The sequence below is a fragment of the Stomoxys calcitrans genome, chromosome 4 (genome assembly GCF_963082655.1).
Source record: "Stomoxys calcitrans chromosome 4, idStoCalc2.1, whole genome shotgun sequence".
In the NCBI taxonomy this organism is placed as follows: Eukaryota; Metazoa; Arthropoda; class Insecta; order Diptera; family Muscidae; genus Stomoxys; species Stomoxys calcitrans.
In genome coordinates this window covers 175,983,383-176,003,598 of record NC_081555.1, presented here as the reverse complement: position 1 = coordinate 176,003,598, position 20,216 = coordinate 175,983,383, and the positions used below count along the sequence as shown (strand labels likewise).

The window sequence follows — 20,216 nt, the reverse complement described above, 5'->3', positions numbered from 1 at the left end:
AACAGTCCAAAAAAACACCACCTACAAAATTACCGGCAAATCGAGTAATAATGGCGCCCTCTAGAGGCTCAAATAGTCAAACTGGGAGATAGGTTTATAGGGCAGCTATATAAGGTTATATACCGATTTAGACTGTACTTAGAACAGTGCTTGGAAGTCATACCAAAACATCACATGCAAAATTTCAACCAAATTGGATAAGAATTGCGCCCTCTAGAAGCCCAAGAAGTTGTTGGAAGTCATAACGAAACAAAAATCATGCAAAATTTCAGCTAAATTGGATAGAAATTGCGCCCTCTAGAGGCTTTAGAGGGCGCAAATAGAAAAAAACACCTACAAAATTACAGGCAAATCGAGTAATAATGGCGCCCTCTAGAGGCTCAAAAAGTCAAACTGGGAGATAGGTTTATAGGGCAGCTATATCAGGTTATATACCGATTTAGACTGTACTTAGAACAGTGCTTGGAAGTCATACCAAAACATCATATGCAAAATTTCAAACATATTGTATAAGGATTGCGTCCTCTAGAAACCCAAGAAATCTAATCGGGAGATCGGTTTAAATGGCGGCTATATTAGAATATTGACTAATTTAGACCATACTTGATACAGTTGTTGGGAGTGAAAATAGAACTTACTTAACTTTAATTGGCTATGACAGAATAATTGTTCCACTAGCTGAAAGTAGAATAGCGTTTCAGGCGCCTCGATCTTCTGCGCTCATTCTAAAATCTCTGACACCAAGTTTCCAGGTGTCTACCACCACTTGATCTTTCCATCGGGCTTTTGGTATTCGGTATTTGCGTGTACCACCGTGTTTGGCTTCAAAAGACTTATTTGCTGGAGCTTCTTCATCCATTCTGACAACATGACCTTGTTAATGCGCCGCAAAACCCAAGGTCGGTTTATATGGCAGCTATATCTGGTTATAAACCGATTTTTACCATACTTAACACAATTGTTGGAAGTGATGCCAAAACACCACGTGCAAAATTTCAATCAAATCAGATACGTATTTCGCCCTCTAGAAGTCAAGACCCAAAAGCGGTTTATATCGCAGCTATATCAAAACATAGACCGATTTGGCCCATTTACAGTCCCTATCGACCTACACTAATAAGAAGTATTTGTGCAAAATTTCGAGGGCACAGCTTTACTTCTTCGAAAGTTAGGGTGCTTTCGACAGACATACAGACGGATGGACATGGCTAGATTGACTTAAAATGTCATGACGATCAAGAATAGATATACTTTATGGGGTCTTAGACGCATATTTCGAGGTGTTACAAACGGAATGATGAAACTAGTATACCCCCCATCCTATGGTGGAGGATATAATAATAGAAAAACAATTATTAGAAAAATGCCTGCTGATGGCAGCAAACACTGTCTGCTGGCTGCAAATGCAACTTTTTCCCATGAACATTCCACTAAGGAACAGGGGTAAACTTCTCACATATTCAAGTTTTAAGCTCAATGATAAGGGGCCTCCTTTTCATAGCCGAGTTCGAACGGCGTGCCGCAGTGCGACACCTCTTTGGAGAGAAGTTTGACATGGCATAGTACCTTCTGATGGTGGACATGCTAACGTCTGCGCTACGGTGGCCTCCTGTCTGCTGGCTTCTCCTAGTTATTTTAACTGCTATTACAGCAGTAATTCTGCTGTTATTGCTAAATGTTAGCAATTTCAGAACAGCGGTATGACTGCTGAAAAGTCTGTTGTTTGCTGAACATGACTGCTGCTTAATTTATGATGGGGTTGTTGGAAGGAGAGTAAAGTAAATAAAATTAAATGAAAGAGAATATTTTAATACCTAAAATAATTAAAACACATGATCGGTGGCAACAGGCAAACATAAATAATAGCCCAACATTCCACAGATCACGAGTGGTGGTGTGTGAAACAAAGCAATATTCAAGTGATGGAAAGCTATAAGCTATATAGCTATAAAAATAACAAACAACAACATCCAACAGCAGGTGATAGAAAGCAAGGGACAAAACATTGTTGTTGCAATGCACAGAAGTGCTGTTGTTGTACTTATTATCAAGGGACAGCAAGGAATAAATGATGTTGTAATAGGCAGCCCAAAAATGAAAAAAATTGGAACAGGTCGATTTTAGGAAGGTTTTATGAATGAGATATTTATCTGTACTCAAAAGAAGATATGTATGTGTCAGCAGCTATGCAGCATAGTCAATTAAAACAATAAATATGCCAAAAGGTAGATTAAAGGTAGTTTGGAAGGAAGTTTTCAGATTTTATTTGTTGTATATTTTTAAATTATTTTTTTTTTTGCAAGCAACAACGGCATTTCTCTGTTATATTTAAATAAATAAATCGAATATTCGATAGTTTGATTTTCGTGATCACTGTAGTTGTGTCGATAGGTGGGATGGCCATTACTCCGCCGCAACCTCATTTGAAGCCTGTAACTTAATTCTCCCCCATTCCGTGAGTCTTCTTACTTTTTTTTTTAACAAATTTGGATATCATTCTTAGATTCTGGTTGCAGTGTGATCTACCATCCCTTGTATATCTACATTGCCATGGACTCCTGTTACTAACACTCCGCTCGGGTACAACTTTTTCTTATCAATTGGCAACACTTTTTACCATTTCGAGTCTTCGTCGTGGATTGAAATAAGAGAGTTTAGTGTTGTATCAATCAATATATAAACTAAGTGCTTCGTGGCGGGAATTTTTGATATTCTGTCTCACACTAATTTCAATAGACTTATTATTTTTTGTTTTATTATTTTAGTTTACTTTGAGTTCAACAGCGATACAATATTAGACGCATTTTTATACCCACCACCATAGGATGGAGGTATACTAATCTAGTTATTCCGTTTGTAAAACCTCGAAATATTTGTCTAAGACTCCATAAAGTATATATATTCTTGATCGTCTCGTCGTTATGAGTCGATCTAGCCATATCCGTCCGTCTGTCGAAATCACGAAAGAGGTCGAACGCATAAAGCTAGCTTCACTTGAAATTTTGCGGAGATACTTAATACTGATGTATTGTAGGTCTTTGGGGATTGCAAATGGGCCATATCGGTTCAGATTTAGATATAGCTCCCATATAAACCGATCTCCCGATTTGTCTTCTTGATCTCTCGATTTGACTTCTTCCGTTATGACTTCCAACAACTGTGCCAAGTACTGTCCAAATCGGTCAAGATCCTGATATAGCTCCCATAGAAACCGATCTCCCGATTTGATTTCTTGAGCCCCTGTAAGCCTCAATTTTTATCCGATTTGGCTGAAATTTTGCACATGGTGCTCTTTTTTGACTTCAAACATCTGTACCAAGTACGTTCCAAATCGGTCTATAACCTGATATAGCTCCCATAAAAACCGATCTCCCGGTTTGACTTCTTGAGACCTTACAAGCCTCAATTTTTGTCCGATTAGGCTGACATTTTGCATTCGATGTTTTGTTACGACTTAATTTTTTGACTTCAAACAACTGTATCAAATACGGCAAAAATCAGATATAGCTCCCATGTAAGCCGGTTTCTCGATCATCCATACTAGAAGCTTTAATTTTTACTGGTTTTTCTTTACTTCTTTATAAGTTTTATAGAGTCTTGCCTATGTTGCCACCATAAGCTCGTTTGTTGAAGGTTCTTCAATTATTGTGGATTATTTTTGAAACTGGTAACGGTCAGAAAATAATGATAACTCTTTCCTAGCTCAACAATTTTTAGAAATATCTGGTGAAATTAAAACTAGGTCTTCATATAACCAGTCTTTTTATTTATGTTCGAAAATTCTAAAATCTCGGTTGCATTTTACCATTTTTCTTTCTAATTTTACTTTAAAAATTTTTGTTGTTTACTTATTTTAAAGTGTTGATTATCACTTTTTTTGGTTTCATCAATTATTTTATTGAAAACATACGTCTGCGTAACTAAATGTCTTCCTGAAAGGCATATTTTCGTCCACATTACAAGCAGAAACCGCTTTGAAATAGACATTGTACCTAAAATTGCTTATATATCAGTTTTGTCAGTTCAACAATAATGTCTTCAATACTTTAGCAGAACTTTTACTTTAAATAGCAGATTTTGTTCGACGAAACAGCAATCGAAAATGTTTGTTACAACTGCAGCCTAATGTTTGCTAAAACAGCAGTAATATCTGCTTTTCCAATTACAGAGCAGACAAAAACTGTTGTTTTAGCAAACATTTTTGCTATTTCGAATACAAAATTTCATTGAGTGCCCATATAAATACCTGTACCTGTCTATGACAAAATAATGTGGCCAATTACGAGTATACTAATGTAGTCATTCCGTTTGTAACACTTCCAAATATTGATCTGTGACCCTATAAAGTATAAATATTCTTAGTCAACTTGACATTCGAAATATGTCAAGCCTTGCCCGTCCGTCTGTGGAAATCACGATTACTAAACTAAATTTCCCATGAACATTCCAATAAGGAACAGGTGATACTTCTCTCATATCATCTAGAAGCCCCAATTATTATCTGTGCCAGTTATGGTCCAAATCGTTCTATAACCATAAACCTATATGCCCCATAGATTTTGGAGCATCTAAAAGACGCAATTATTAACCGATGTGGCTGGCATTATACATATGGTGTTTTACATCATTACATCGTCCAATTTCCATGCTAAGTTTGATCCAAATCGGTTCATAACCTTATATAGCTCTCATGTAAACCAAACTTCCGATTTGACTTCTTGAGTCTCTAGAAGCCTATTAAGATGCAATTTTGCCCGTAATGTTTTCTTATGATTGGCCTAACTTATTTTTTTTTTTTACCTTTAGTTTAAATTTAAAGTGTTAATTTTTTAATTTATTTATTTTGATTTAATATTTAAAAGTTAATCCCAGACTAGTTTTACAACTTTAATTATTGTATTTTAAATATATATAAATAGTAAAAAAACTATTAAAAATACATGTAGTTTGCTGTTTAAATATGCCATCGAAATGTTTGGTGTTCATCGTAACCACACAGTGGCAACTGCAATAGTATCAATGGCCTCTTATTATTGGAACTGATTTCAATTCAAGATGTCCGTCCACTTGGTCAGTCAGTCCATTTGTCCACATCTTATTCTGTGCCAATAAATATTGCTGCTGACGATGATTGTGTCGCTTTGTTGTTGTTTTTTGTTTGTATTCACTATTTAAATGTTGTTGGGTGAGACAAGGCAGATCAACACCAGCATCTTTGGTGAACGCAGTATTGCCTGATTGGCTAAGTAGCTTAAATAATATTTTTATGCCCACCACCACAGGATGGGAGAGTATGGGTATAATAATCTACTCCGTTTCGTTTGTAACACCTCGAAATATTGATCTGAGTCGATCCAATAATGTTCGTCCGTGAAAATCACGATATTAGTGGTCAAACAAATAAAGATAACCGCTTGAAATTTTGCTCAGAGACTTCTTATTGATCTTGGTCGTTAGGGATTGCAAATGGGTCACATCGGTTCAGATTTGAATATAGCTCCCATATAAACCAATCTCCCGATTTGACTTCTTGAGCCCTTACAAGCCGCAATTTTTGTCCTATTTGGACAAAAATTGCGGCTTGTAAGCCAAGCCACTAAAAACATAATCCTAAGTCAGTGATCGGCTTTTTGTGTTCTCAAACCTCGAGGAAGTTAGAAATTTCGTCACGAATTTCCGTGCTACTTACACAATCCCCAATTGTTCTCTATTTTATTCCCCTAAGCCGCGAAAACCGAGCAATGATATAAGAAATACTCCAAAGTTTCCTGCCCTGCTGCACCTGTTCTGCATAAGTGCGCTTGTTGTCCTATGTGTCCCGCAATTGTACCAAAGGCTATACTGATCTCCTTCTAACTTTCTTTCAGTAATAGCCACGTCTTCTAACGACACGGATTTCCCCATAGATTTTCTCTGTCTTACCGACCGTTTCAATGTTCCCGAGTTTGTTGCCCACACTCTTAGCTCAGAATGCATTGCTTCGAAATGCATCAGATTGACAAAGTTTACAGATAGCAGTCCTCTGGACATTGCGTTCAATCGTCTGCCCTTTTATTCCCCCCTTACTCTACTATAGCCAAGCACCCAAAAGATGCGGATCGTGCCATCCTCAGAGAAGGCGTCTCCTTCTTACTCTAAGACTGTTCATAACCTAACGTTCCTGGTTATTGTCCGCAAAGATGTACACACTTGACGCATATCGTGACAGCACGGATCTTCGCCTGCAGGGCCGTAGTATGATCTGGCGGTCGGAAACATCTCAAATTATAACCGATTACCTTCTACAAATGATTACTTTCGATTATAACCGAATACTTTTTGTAACCAATTTCTTTTCAAACCCAATTATTTTACAAATGATTACTTTTTATAGCGAATTCCTTTAGAAACCCCATTGTTTTTTATAGTCAATTACTATCTTTAATCGATTACTTTATATAAACAATTACTTTTTATAACCGAATACTTTTTATGCCCAATTACTTTTTTTTTACTTTTTATACCAACTACTAAATTTCCCTTGAACAATTAATTAAGGAACAGGGGATACTTCTCTTATATCAATGTGTCCGAGTAAAATTAATTTCCCATGAAAAGGATTAAGATTACATTTTATAACCTACTATTTTCCATATCCGATAGCTTTTTACAACCGTTTTCTCACGATCAACGTTCACTTTCCACCACCTATTCCTTTTTTCAAAACCGATTACTTTTTAAAACCAATTATTTCTTTAACCCGATTACTTTTAATAACCTATAACAGATTACAGATTACTTTTTATACTAACTACTAAATTTCCCATGAACAGGAAACAGAAACAGGGCACACTTCTCTCATACCAATGAGTCCGATTAAAATTAAAGTTCAATGAAAGGGATTGAGATTACTTTTTATAACCTACTATTTTCCGTATCCGATAGCTTTTTACAACCGTTTTCTCTTTATAAACGATAACTTTCCATCACCTATTCCTTTATTCAAAACCGATTACTTTTTAAAACCAATTACTTCTTTAAACCGATTACTTTTAATAACCCATAACTTTTCAAAAACAATTACTAATTCCTTTCGATTAAGGGTTATTTTTACGACCGATGACCTACTTTCACCGATTACTTTTCTAAATGGTTACTTTTTAAAAGTTTAAAAATATATATTAAAATTTATTAATTTTCATATTTAACGTATGTTTAAAATATGAGATTTTATAAATTTCTTTCAACCAATAACTTTTCATAGTTAGTAAGTATTAGTAGTGCTGGCTAATACGGGCTTAGATGTATGCCCGTGGTATCATGGAGCTGATTGATGGCCGCACCCTCTTTTCAACCTAACCATAACCCCTGGTAACCTTTCTCAATACATTTCATATAAAAGTTAGTTAGCTTGGAAAAAGAGAGGCCACGTTGGCTACCCTTTGAAAAATGTTTTTTATCATCGCTTACTTTCGAACACGATTACTTCAGTCCAATAAATAGCTCCTTACATGTTTATACCTCAAAATATTATTCTCCTTGAAGTTTTTTTGTAATCGAGAATTCGCAGTTTAGTGCTTTGCTTTAAAAAAACTTGCTCTAGATATTTTTTAATTCTTGGAAAGCTCTATTGGCTTTAACACATATTAACCTTCTAAATAACCGATTATTTTTCAAGGTTGATTACTTTTTCAAAAGGATTCAATTAATTTTTTCTAGCATCTAAAATTTTAGAGCAGAATATTTTAGTGTCTGAAATCAAAGAAATCGATTTATACGAATTATTTACCTTTTTCTGCTGCCTTAAAGCTGTTTCATATAAATTTAGTATGCTTTAGGTACCGATTACTTTTCAAAGTTCTTTATTTTGCATCGGATTGCCTTTCTGAAAATAGTCAAGTAAAACCTGTAATTATTTACATTTTCAGAATTTTTTTTCGCCACAAAAAGTTGATCGACCGTTTACATTCTACAAGCCTTTGCTTTTTCTAGATGTTTACCTCTGGTACTCGTTTGGACTTGCATGACCTAAATTTCACAACCGTTTTCATCAAATCTATATAAAATCAGTTATACCCATTTGCATAGAATCTCCTGAGTTTGATGCCTCAATAGTCGGACGACGATGTATTGTGTGTTATGCTTTTGATTTGCTTTACAATTTGTTGTTGCTGATGGCTTTGTTGTAATTTTATATTGTTGGACATGGTGTCGCTGTTGCTGTTCGTCTTAGATTTTGCGTTACTGTCTGTCCATCAACTGCTGTTGTTGTTGCTCTGATTGGGGCTATTGCTGGCTGCCTGTTGTGTGTTGTTGATTTACTTTGCTAGAGGGCGTTGGACTTTAGGCTTTATCAGCATCTCCCCATAAACGGGGGCCTATAAGTTTTTCCTTGAGGGCAAATTGAAATCATGCGTCGAAAATGCACAACAAACAATAACAACAACAACAACCACAACCGCATCAATGACACCAACCAACAACAAAGGCATTATAAATTTAGATGCACCACAGAGTGGTAGTTTTTTTACTCAAACAAAAACAAATTCAATTGCAACTGACTATCACTATCACTCTCTTTGACTGTGACTATGAATTTTATTACAAAATTAATTTAAAATTACTTTTCTTTAGCTGTTTTTTTCTTTACTTGCTGACATCTTATTGAGAATTGTTTTCTCTTTTTCATTTCGTTTTTTTAGGTATGCGTACCGCCATGTCCACTATGTCTACAATGAACCCGCGTATACACCGCAAAGGTTTTCGGACGCCCTCAAAAAGGCATCCAGGAAAAGCATTTCCTGGCAAATTACACTCAGTCTCCAGGGTAAGTTTTTTACAATGATATTTTAAAAGCATTTTTTGTTTAAAAATGTTTTTTTTTTATTTTTTATTTTTTTCAGTTTTGATAAAAGATTCGTCAAATTAATTCATTTGTATAGAAGAAAATTATCTTAAAATAATTTTTTCTTCGCCTATGTGCGTTCAAGATCATTTGTTTTTGGTTTGGCAGTTATCGCAGCGGTAACTACCAAACCAATGGTTGCCCGACTTATTTAGAAGTTGACAACCGTGGGTGATTTTAGCGTGTTATCCTATGACGCTGAACGCCTGGGTTCGAATCCTGGCAGGTACATCAGAAAAATGTTCAGGTCCTAATGCTAGCGACATATGTGAGGTACTTTGCCATGTAAAAACTTCTCCCGAAAGAGGTGCCATTCTGCGGCATGCCGTTCGGACTCGGCTATATAAAATGGAGGTCCCCTATCATTGAGCTTAAAATTGAATCGGACAGCACTCTTTGTCTTGTGAGAAGTTTGCCCCAGTTTCTTAATGGAATGTTTATGGGCAAATTTGCATAATAAAATCACCAGTAGGTTTTAAATCAAAATGTTTTCAAAAAGTGGTCGTATGGTCGTATGGACTGCAGTTTCTGGGCTACCACATCCTTTATCAGCAGCGGATTTCGACAAACTACCCAGTCAAATATAAATTCTTAAGAGCTTGAGTAAAATTTACCAAAATTCGAAATTTGCTCTTAGAATAAAAAAAAGCTGACAGTAATAAAACACTTTTGAAACATTTTGATTTGTATGCAACTCTGCAATCTGCAGAGAAGATGCATAGCATTGCTGCCATTGCCTAAACAAAAACCACCACCGCCGTACGCTGCGCTTAACATCGTAGTTCGTTTTATGTTTTGTTGATCTATTTTGTCATAGCTCTTTGCCTATGTGCGTTCAAGATCATTTGTTTTTGGTTATCGCGGGGATAACTACCAAACCAATGGTTGCCCAACTTATTGATAAGTTGACAACAGTGGTTGATTTTATTTTATAATTAATAAAATCACAAAATCAAATCAGAAAAAAGCTGACGATAATAAAACACTTTTGAAAACATTTTGATTGATTGAATTGCCGACTAAAAGCAAATGATCTTGAACGCACATAGGCAAAGAGCTATGACAAAATAGATCAACAAAACATAAAACGAACAACGATGTTAAGCGCACCTTACGGCGGTGGTTGTTATTGCTTAGGCAATGACAGTAATGCATCTCTGCAATTTGCAGAGAAAATGCATAAAAATCAAAATGTTTCAAAAGTGGTTCATTACCGTCATCTATTTTTTTATACTAAGAGCAAATTTCAAATTTTGGGATCAAAATTGTTATGATCTATTTGTACTTCACTGTTTGCCCCTGTTCCTTAGTAGAATGTTCATATGCAAAATTTGAATTTAATGCCTTTTATTTGCTCGGATGATTTCAGGCGTGTGCCGACTTCTCGATATTTGGCCTAAATTTTTGATGACAGATTCAAATATAATATTAGATGGCTTGGTTATTTGGCACTCAATTTTCGTGCAGAATCGTACTCAACTTTCAAATACCTTCCATTTGAATTCCATAGTGTTCCAATCGATACACATGCCCGCTCGGAGTGATTCCCCCCAATAACTTGAAATCAGATTTCAGTTCTTGGTTTACTATGACCGATTACGTATGGAAGGATTCCCTCTATAGATTAAATTCGACAAAAATGTATTTCCATAGAAAATTTCCGCGAAAATTGATTTGCATAGGAATGTACAAAAAAATTTTGTTTTTTTACATATCGATAAATGTTACCGATAATTATTTTGTCTAGAAAATCAACAGACGGTTTAAATTTCATTAATGCCACGTTTATTTTTAAAAGAAATTTGACCCGAAAAATGATTTTGATACAAAATATGTTTCCCCAAAAACTCTCATCGTTTGTTGCAGAGATGACGTATCTTCTGTAGACTCTTGACATCTTATTTGGCTATTTGAGCAGAACCCTAGAACTCTAGAACCCTACTCCCATATATTGGGTTGCCCAAAAAGTAATTGCGGATTTTTAAAAGAAAGTAAATGCATTTTTAATAAAACTTAGAATGAACTTTAATCAAATATACTTTTTTACACTATTTTTCTAAAGCAATCTAAAATTAACAGCTGATAACTGACAGAAGAAAGAATGCAATCACAGAGTCACAAGCTGTGAAAAAATTTGTCAACGCCGACTATATGAAAAATCCGCAATTACTTTTTGGGCAACCCAGTATATTCCATTTACTACCATATTGTCACGATTGGTTGTTGTTGTAGCCGCAATTTTGCATGTGGGTGTAGTGATCCATGACAAGCTCCTATGGAAGATAAAGATCGGTCCGGTACATAGACCCCATCGCTGGGGACAGAGATGGTCCATATGACACTTTTGTAGGTTTTCGACTGTCAAAAAGTTGTAAACGTCGAAACCATCATAAACTTGTATAAAACGTATTAAAAGTCATAAAGTTCGTAACAGCTCTCCTATTTGTTGAGTTTTGACATCATATCATTGTTTTACATTCTTTGTTGTTGCTATAGCGTCTATATAAAAAATTAAAAATTTTATGATAAAAAGTTTTTGCTTCAAATCTTCTTATAGTCACCATTTCATGTACCAGTTTGACCATGCTGAGATAACCACAAACGCCATCAGCATTAATGAGGGGAAAACAGCTGAAAGTGTTTTTGATATTTTCAACAGAATTCGAACATGGCACACCTTCTAACCTATGTAGGAGGGTGGCCACAATCCTCATTTTAGGAAAGTTGAAATTAGTTGTGCGGTTGCCTTACTAATTTTTAACTCTGGCAAAAACGGAACTTTTTGGCTAGGTTTATGACGTTTTCAACGTATGCACTGCACGTCGGAAACGTATGTCCCATACGTCATAGTTTCTACAGAGGGTCTACATGTCCGCTCGGGGTCGTTTTAGTTGAGGGGTTTTTCTTATCAGTTTCATATTTTTAAGGAACTATGAGGTGGTCTGATGTTTTTGATATCGAGTCAAGAAATTTCAGCGAAAATTGATTGCTACAGAAAATTACGACCAAAATTTGATTAGATAAAAAATTAATAAAATTAAGACTTTAATAAAAATTTTCTACGGATATGCAAATGCAAATTTGCCCTTGAATTTTCCATTGCGTAACAGTGATAAATTTCTCGCATATCAATGTGAGAAGTTAAGCTCGAGAAGTTAAGTTTAATGGATCAAGTTAAAGCTGAATCAAAATATTGACCAAATTTTGTATTTGAAATCCTGGGAATTCCCGGAAAATTTTTGGATTTTTATGGTTAATTTGAAAGAGTATAAACTTTTATTTTCAGAAATTTTAAAAAATTTTTCTCCTAATAAATTTAAAAATGGCAAGCAAAATTCCTATAATCTTCAAATAAATTTTCTGTATTGTTTAAAAGAAAGTCGTAATAGAATAGATAAGTCCAAATAAACCCTTTTTTGAAGATTAACGCATGTAGTCAAAAAAAGTAGTTTAAGCGTTAGGTCAAGCAACACGTATAAAGATATGGCTGACAAAGTCTTTTAGTTCAATCTAATGACGAAATGTGGTAGGTTTCTTTGACCGATCAATATCAATAGGAAATATTTGTGCTAAATTTGGAATGGAGAGTTTTATTCGTTCAAATGATGCGTCCTTCCAACAGCCGAATCTTATGAACACAGTATTCAAGTTAGTATATTACTACTAAATGCTGCACGATTGGAAACGACATAATTTTCGAAAATCATTTGAAAGAAATTGGTTTGCGTAAATTAAAACGAAATTCCAAATGCATTTTCAAGATAAGCACTCAATGTAAGAATTAAGTGGAAAGCCCATCATTTTAAATAATAAATATTCCTTCAATACGCGGCCACATATCTTCCATTCAGTTTTTATGTGTATAGAAATAGAAGAACAAAAACTTCCGGGAACCCGGGAAATGAACAATTTATATTCCCGTTTTCCCGGGAATATGCAAAATCCTGGTTTAGAGTCATAAATAAGTTAAAGGTAAGTTTTTAAGACCTTTACGTTTTCCTCTAATTGTATCCTGAGGACCTACAACGTCCAAATTTGAACCAATCTCAGCGAAATCCAGAAATAAATGTGTCTTTTGTGGATCTAGAACCTTAAATCGTGAGATCGATCTATAGTCAGCTATATCCAAATATAGTCCGGTCTCTATCAAATTTAACACCGATGTTGAGGGGTGTAATGCAACTTAGTGTTTAAAATTTCAGAGAAATTGATTATTAAGTATGCTATTTATGGTCTACTCGCTTAGTCCCATTTTGGCATACTCTTTCCAACATTTGCGCCGGTATCTCACGAATAAGTGCTTCAATGTTGTCTTCAAATGAGTCAATTGAAGCGGACATGAGCTTTCACATAGCGTCACAAAATATAGTCTAAAGGCGTTAAATCACACGTTCTAGGCGGCCAATTGACCAGTGCCGAACGTCAAATGAAATGCTCACCAAACTCGCCTCTCAATAAGCACATTGGAACGCGTGCTGTGTGGTATGTGGCACCGTCTTCTTGGAACCACTTGTCATAAAAATCAAGCTCTTGTGTTTTGGGCAAACAAAAGTTGGATATGATCTCACGAAAGCGCTCATCATTCACAGTTACGTTATGATTCGCATCAGTTTAAAGAAGTACGGTCCTATGATGCCACCAGCCCAGAAACCGCACCAAACTGTGACTGTTTCTGGAGGATAGTACTTGCAATGCTTCTGGCTGATTTTTACTCCAAAATCGACAATTGTGCTTATTTACGTACCCGTCTTGTTGAAACCACATGTCATGCAAGTAAAGCTCTTGGATTTTGGGCAAAAAAAAAATTATATATCATCCCACGATAATCATCATCAGCACATAAACCAGGCCAAACTGTGACAGTTTCTGCAGTGCTTCTGGCTGATCTTCACTCCAAAATCGACAATCGAAAATATTTATGTACCCATTGAGCCAAAAATTGGCTTCGTCGTAAAATCAAAGAAGCACGCGATGAACTTTCTTCACAGAGCAAAAAGATAATAGCTAGAAAATCACCGTTTATATGCATATAGTACTACTGGGTCAATGATTACCAGATTCGTATTGTACTCCAAAATACCTAGCATTTGAGCCATATATTGAGCCGATCTGTCTGGGTCAGTTTGGGATGCGTCGTTCCTCAAATAGCATGATCGAAAATTTATTTACCAGATTCATTTTTGTTTTTGGTTACTTTAATGGTGCAAACAAAATTTTGAATAAATCAGTTCAGCCATCTCCGATATCTGGCATTTTTAATGTCAACAAATATTAAAAATATGCAAAATATACGAACTTCTGTGTTTTCTAATTTTTTCCGATGCTCCACAAAATATATGCATTTGCATATGTCTAATAAAGGATTTGCTTTTTATAGGCAAGTCCGAACGGCTTGCCGCAGTGCCACACCTCTTTGAAGAAAAGTTTTTACTGGCATAGTATCTCACAAAAGTGGAGCAAATAACCAACACTGACAATTTGTTTCTGATGCTCTCGTCTGGATTCGAAGCCAGGCGTTCAGTGTCAAAGGTAGACAAGCTTACCTCAACGCTATGATAGCCTCCACAAAATATATATTTTTTAAAAATTTTGATGATTTTTTTGAGTAAACTTTTACTTAATTTTGATTAAAATAAAAAATTTCTGGAAAATTGTATTTCTATAGAAAAATTTGATGATACTAGTTTTTAAATTTTTATTTCTCTTTCGAGACAAGCTCAACGATCGGAGATTGCAAATGGAAACGGAAAGCCAAAGATAGCAACACACACCAACCCCTATGGGACGCGTTTCGTCTTTGGTTAGAAGACATTTCAACCATATTAGGTGTGATGGCTTCATGGGCCGTGCGTTGGTATTTTGTATTTGAATCGTATTAATTGCGAAAACGCATCTATGATACAATTACCACAAAAACCACGCTCGACAACCCTGTCTATTAGCTGTAATTTTCCCAATGCATGTATTTTTGTGTAATGACAGACTTTTTTTCTGTTTGTTGCTTTCTTTGGCTTTCCTTTTCCATTGGTAATCTCTAATCATTGGAGCTCGCCTCGAAAGAGAAACAAAAATTGTAACACTTAAAGTTCTTCGCCCTAACAGGCAAAAAACTTAAAAATTTAAGAAACTTGTTTTTAATAAAAAAAATCTAAAAAAAGTTTTTTTTTTAACATTTTACGAGAAATTTTGAGCATCAAAGAGTGTTGACAACATTTTTATATTTTCCAAAAAATATTAAATTATTATTATTTTTTTTTAATTATTTTCGAATTGTATTTTCGAAGAAAAATTTAGACAAAATTTAATTTTATATAAAAACATTTTTTTAATTTTGATTTTTCATAAACTTTCTTTTTTTTTCAGATTGGTCCTGGCAAATTAGTGCCTGGTAAAAGATTTCCACCCAGACCACACCCACCGCCCTGTGATAATTCCAATGATAGTGGTTTTGGTTTCGACCAACATGTTGAGATTCAACACACACAACAACAGCAGCAGCAACAACAACAACTTCAGCCACAACAGCAACCACAAATACAAGCAAATAGCCCTAATTCAAGTACAAATTTAAGCAGTAATATAAGTGCATCATCCCAGACTAGCATCCAACAGCAGCAACAACAACAACAACATCATCAGCAACAAAATGTCACAACAAACCTCAACAGTAGTCCCAATAATAATTCTTTAAGTTCATCTTCTTCGTCGTCGTCGTCTTCATCATCATCATCATCATCGTCGTCGTCGTCCAACTCCTCCAACTCTTCCTCATCGTCCTCATCGTGCACTACAAATTTACAAAATTCACCACAACAGCAGCAACATATGATACGAGCCATACCTGCCTCAAGGTAAGTAAATTGAGGTGTAACCTTTTTGGCGAATTATCACAAAATTGTAGTTTATTTCCATTCATAAAAAGATTTATATCGCTACATTATGGTCGAAAGGTACTAAGTCCAGAATTGGAATTGAAAAAAAAAACCAAAAAGAAGAAAAAAAATAATTTTCGCAATACGTTAAAACTGTTACCATTGGAAAAATATTTTCAAAGGTTTTATAATTTTTTTCGTATTTTCAATATTTTTATATATTTTTTTATATATTAAATATTTTTATAAAAATGCAATAACTTTTTAAATATTTGCATAAAAAATTCAATATTCAAAATTTAAAATATCAACTTTTTTTATATTAAATTTTCTTTTTTAAAGTGGACTTAGTCTTTTTTTTACTATAAGATAGCGAACTCGTATTATTTCTTGCTTTTTGGACTTTCGGGCACTGCTCTGCGATCATATCCATTTCTTATTTATTTTTCTAACGTTTTTTTTTTTTCTTTTTTATTTCGAGTTTTTTAACACTTAGCGATTTGGCAAGCTCTTCTTTTCATTTCCTTAACAATTGATTTTGTTAAAAAATTTTGTTTATTGTTATTTTTTCTTATTTGCAAATGAATTTGCTTTATATTTTTTCTTGGAATTTCGTTCAGACAAAAAGGCCACACAAAAAGAAATCTCTCAAAATCTCTTAAATACGCATGAGTTTAAATTCATTCATTGTGGTCACCACTTTTGAAAACACTCGAGTAAAAATTTAGTGCAACCAATGTGAAATAGTGAGAAAAAGTTTCCAAACTTTGGACATAACAATGTCAATTTAGTTTAAATATTATTCTGTTAAAACGGCATCTCTCTTGAGGGCTTTATAGAAAGGAATTTCACAATGCTAAACATTTATGCGCCCATCATAATCAAAGTAACTTCCTCTGATTTATTAGCAATGTCCTTTTCAAAACTCCTTATTCATTTTAAACGATATGACAAATCTGTTCATAATTATACCCTACACCACTACACAGCTTAGTGCATTTGTTTGTAACACCCAAAAAAGAAACTTCATATTTATTTCAGCTCATTTCCAATCCAATTTTAAGACAGTTAAAGGGCATGTCGCAGTGTTGCACTCCATTAAGTAGGGTATTCATTCAGACGCGGTATGCTGCCAAACTCCATATAAAAAAACGTCGGCGAAAAAGTGGAGAAAAGTAGGCGAAAAAGTAGTAGTGAGGACAAAAATTCTACTGGCAGCGCTTGAAACCATTGTAGGCTTTATTATACCCTACACCACTACTGTGGTGCAGGGTATTATTACTTAGTGCATTTGTTTGTAACACCTAAAAGGAACAGAGTTATGAGTATATCGATCAGCTCAGAATCACTTTCTGAATCGATTTAGCTATGTCCGTCTGTCTGTCTGTCCATGTTCATTTGTGTACAAACTATAGGTCGCAATTTTCATCCCATCGTTTTCAAATTTGGTATAGGCGTGTTTTTCGACGAAGTCTATTGAAATTGGATAATATCGGTTCAGATATGGATGTTCGCCCGATTTGCAATAATAATGCAATAAAATTATTATTTGTTTACCGATTCTCTTGAAATTTGGTAGAAAGGATTTTCTTATGACTCTCGACATTACTGGTGAATTTCATAGAAATCGGTTCAAAGCCTCTCATCCTCCGGAGTAAACCTGGAGACAAAGTGTTTCATTCTCCGACTAATCACAAATCCACAGCCAAATTCGTGTCTCGTCTCATGGCAGCTGTAATATAGGGTGTCACCACTCGGTGTTGTTGTGGAACCCTCTCTATAAAAGAAGCGGATATTCCAGATGCAGATACGCAAATCATGGTCCTTAAAACATTTGCGGGGGTCGTCAACATAAGAGGGATCCGTTTTTATTTTTCTTCATTTTTATACCCTCCACCATAGGATGGGGGTATACTAATTTCGTCATTCTCTTTGTAACTCCTCGAAATATTCATCTAAGACCCCATAAAGTATATATATTCTTTATCGTCACGACAGTTTAAGTCGAACTAGCCATGTCCGTCCGTCCGTCTGTCTGTCGAAAGCACGCTGACTTTCGAAGGAGTAAAGCTAGCCGCTTGAAATTTCGCACAAATACTTCCTATTAGTGTAGGTCAGTTGGGATTGTAAATGGGGTATATCGGTCCACGTTTAGATATAGCTGCCATACAAACCGATCTGGGATGTTGACTTCTTGGGCCGCTAGAGGGCACAATTCTTATCCGATGTGGCTGAAATTATGCATGAGGTGTTTTTTATGACTTCCAGCAACTGTGCTGAGTATGATTCAAATCGGGCCATAACCTGATATAGCTGCCATATAAACCGATCTGGGATCTTGACTTCTTGATCCTCTAGAGGGCGCAATTCTTATCCGATTTGGCTGAAATATTGCATGATGTGTTTTGTTTTGACTTCCAACAACTGTATTTAAAATAGTTCCAATCGGCTGAAATTTTTGCATGAGGTGTTTTATTATGACTTCCAAGAACTGTGCTGAGTACGACTCAAATCGGTCCATAACCTGATATAGCTGCTATATAAACCCATCGGGTGTTTTGACTTCTTGAGCCTCTATAGGAAGCAATTCCTATCCGATTTGGCTGAAATTTTGCCTGAGGTGTTTTGTTATGACATTCAACAACTGTGCAAAGAATAGTTCAAATTGGCCCATTACCTGATATAGCTGCCATATGAACCGATCTGGTGTCTTGATTTTTTGAGCCACTAGAGGGCGCAATTATTATCCGATTTAGCTGAAATTTTGTAAAACGGTTTCTCTCATGACCTTTAACATAATGCAGCTCCTTTATACACCGATCTCCCTATTTTACTACTTCATATATATATATATATATATATTTTTTTTTTTTGACATGCCAATATGTGTGCAAAATTTCATTTAAATCGGTCCAGTTTTAGGTATAGCTTCCATATATATCTTTCATCCGATATGCTTTTTTAAAGCTGTAGGAGCCATAATTTTGGTCCAATCTTTACCAAATTTAGCATGAGATGTTTCGTGGGACGTCTTAATACGTGTGCAATATTTCTTCTAAATCGGTTCAGATTTAGATATAGCTCCCATATATAATTTTCATCCGATTTGACCTATTAAGGCTGTAGAAGGCAAAATTTTGGTCCGATTCTTACCAAATTTTCCACGAAGTGCTTTTTTGGACGTCCTAGTATGTGTGCTAAATTTCATCAGAATCGGATCAGATCTATATATAGCTCCCATATATATTTTTCATACGATATGCCCTTTTAAAGCTGTAGTAGCCACAATTTTGGTCCCATTCTTACAATATTTTGAAGGAGATGTTTTATTTGACGTCACACGACATGCAAAAAATTTCATAAAAATCGAACCAGATTTAGGTAAAGTTCCCATATATATCTTTTATGCGTTTCGACTTTTCAGGCTGTAGTAGCTACAATTTTGTTCCGATCTCTAAAAAATTTTTCATGAGTTGTTTTAATACGAGTGCAAAATTTGATCAAAGTCGAATCAGATTTAGATAAAACTCTAATTTCGACTTTTAGGGCTGTAGAAGCCACTATTTTCGTACCATCGTAAGGAAATGGTACAAGGTTTCTATATTTCTATATTTCACTAGGTATGCAAAATTAAAGTCTGACTAGATTTAGATATAAGTGCTATATATTAAGAGTATTACGTAGATTCGGTGGTGTAGGGTATTATATAGTCGGCTCTGCCCGACTTTTGCCTTTCCTTACTGGTTTTTGTTTTGTTTTTGTTTTATTGGTTTCAATGATTCGATTTCAGCGACTATTCCAAGAAACGAATAGAATGCCAACCCTTAGAAGAAGTTTTACAATGCCGGAATACCTGCCAATGTTGCCAGCATTAACAAAACAACTTCCATTTAAATTATTAGGTTGCCTAAAAAGTAATTGCGGATTTTTTAAAAGAAAGTAAAGTAAATTTAGTATTCCACGCACATAGAACTTCTGCCTTTATCTGCAAAAAACTGAACCAAGTGCGATTTTATAGCCTCATCTTTATCGAAAGTTTTACCATTTAAGGAGTTCTGCAAAGATCGAAATAAATGGTAGTCTGATGGTGCAAGGTCAGGGCTATATGGTGGATGCATCAAAAGTTCCCAGCCAAGCTCACTCAGTTTTTGGCGAGTGACCAAAGATGTGTGCGGTCTAGCGTTGTCCTGGTGGAATATGACACCTTTACGATTGACCAATTCTGGTCGCTTCTCCTTGATGGCTGTATTCCATTTGTCCATTTGTTGACAGTAAACATCCGAATTAACCGTTTGGTTCCTTGGAAGCAGCTCAAAATATACCACACCCTTCCAATCCCACCAAACAGACAGCATAACCTTCTTTTGGTGGATATCAGCCTTTGAAGTGGTTTGAGCTGGTTCACCATGCTTGGACCATGATCGTTTTCGACTAACGTTGTTGTAAACAATCCATTTTTC

The 20,216-nt window shown here is 35.3% G+C and overlaps 1 protein-coding gene across 6 annotated transcripts in view; it reads left to right on the top strand.

Moving 5' to 3' along the window:
• Positions 1-20,216, top strand: part of LOC106088410 (uncharacterized) — a 151,454-nt gene that overhangs the window by 92,455 nt on the left and 38,783 nt on the right. For all 6 annotated transcript variants that reach the window (XM_013253919.2, XM_013253921.2, XM_059366346.1 and 3 more), the window contains exons 2-3: positions 8,682-8,806; positions 15,248-15,735. In XM_013253919.2, coding sequence (XP_013109373.2) covers positions 8,682-8,806; positions 15,248-15,735 — 613 coding nt within the window. The remainder of the gene's footprint in view (positions 1-8,681; positions 8,807-15,247; positions 15,736-20,216) is intronic.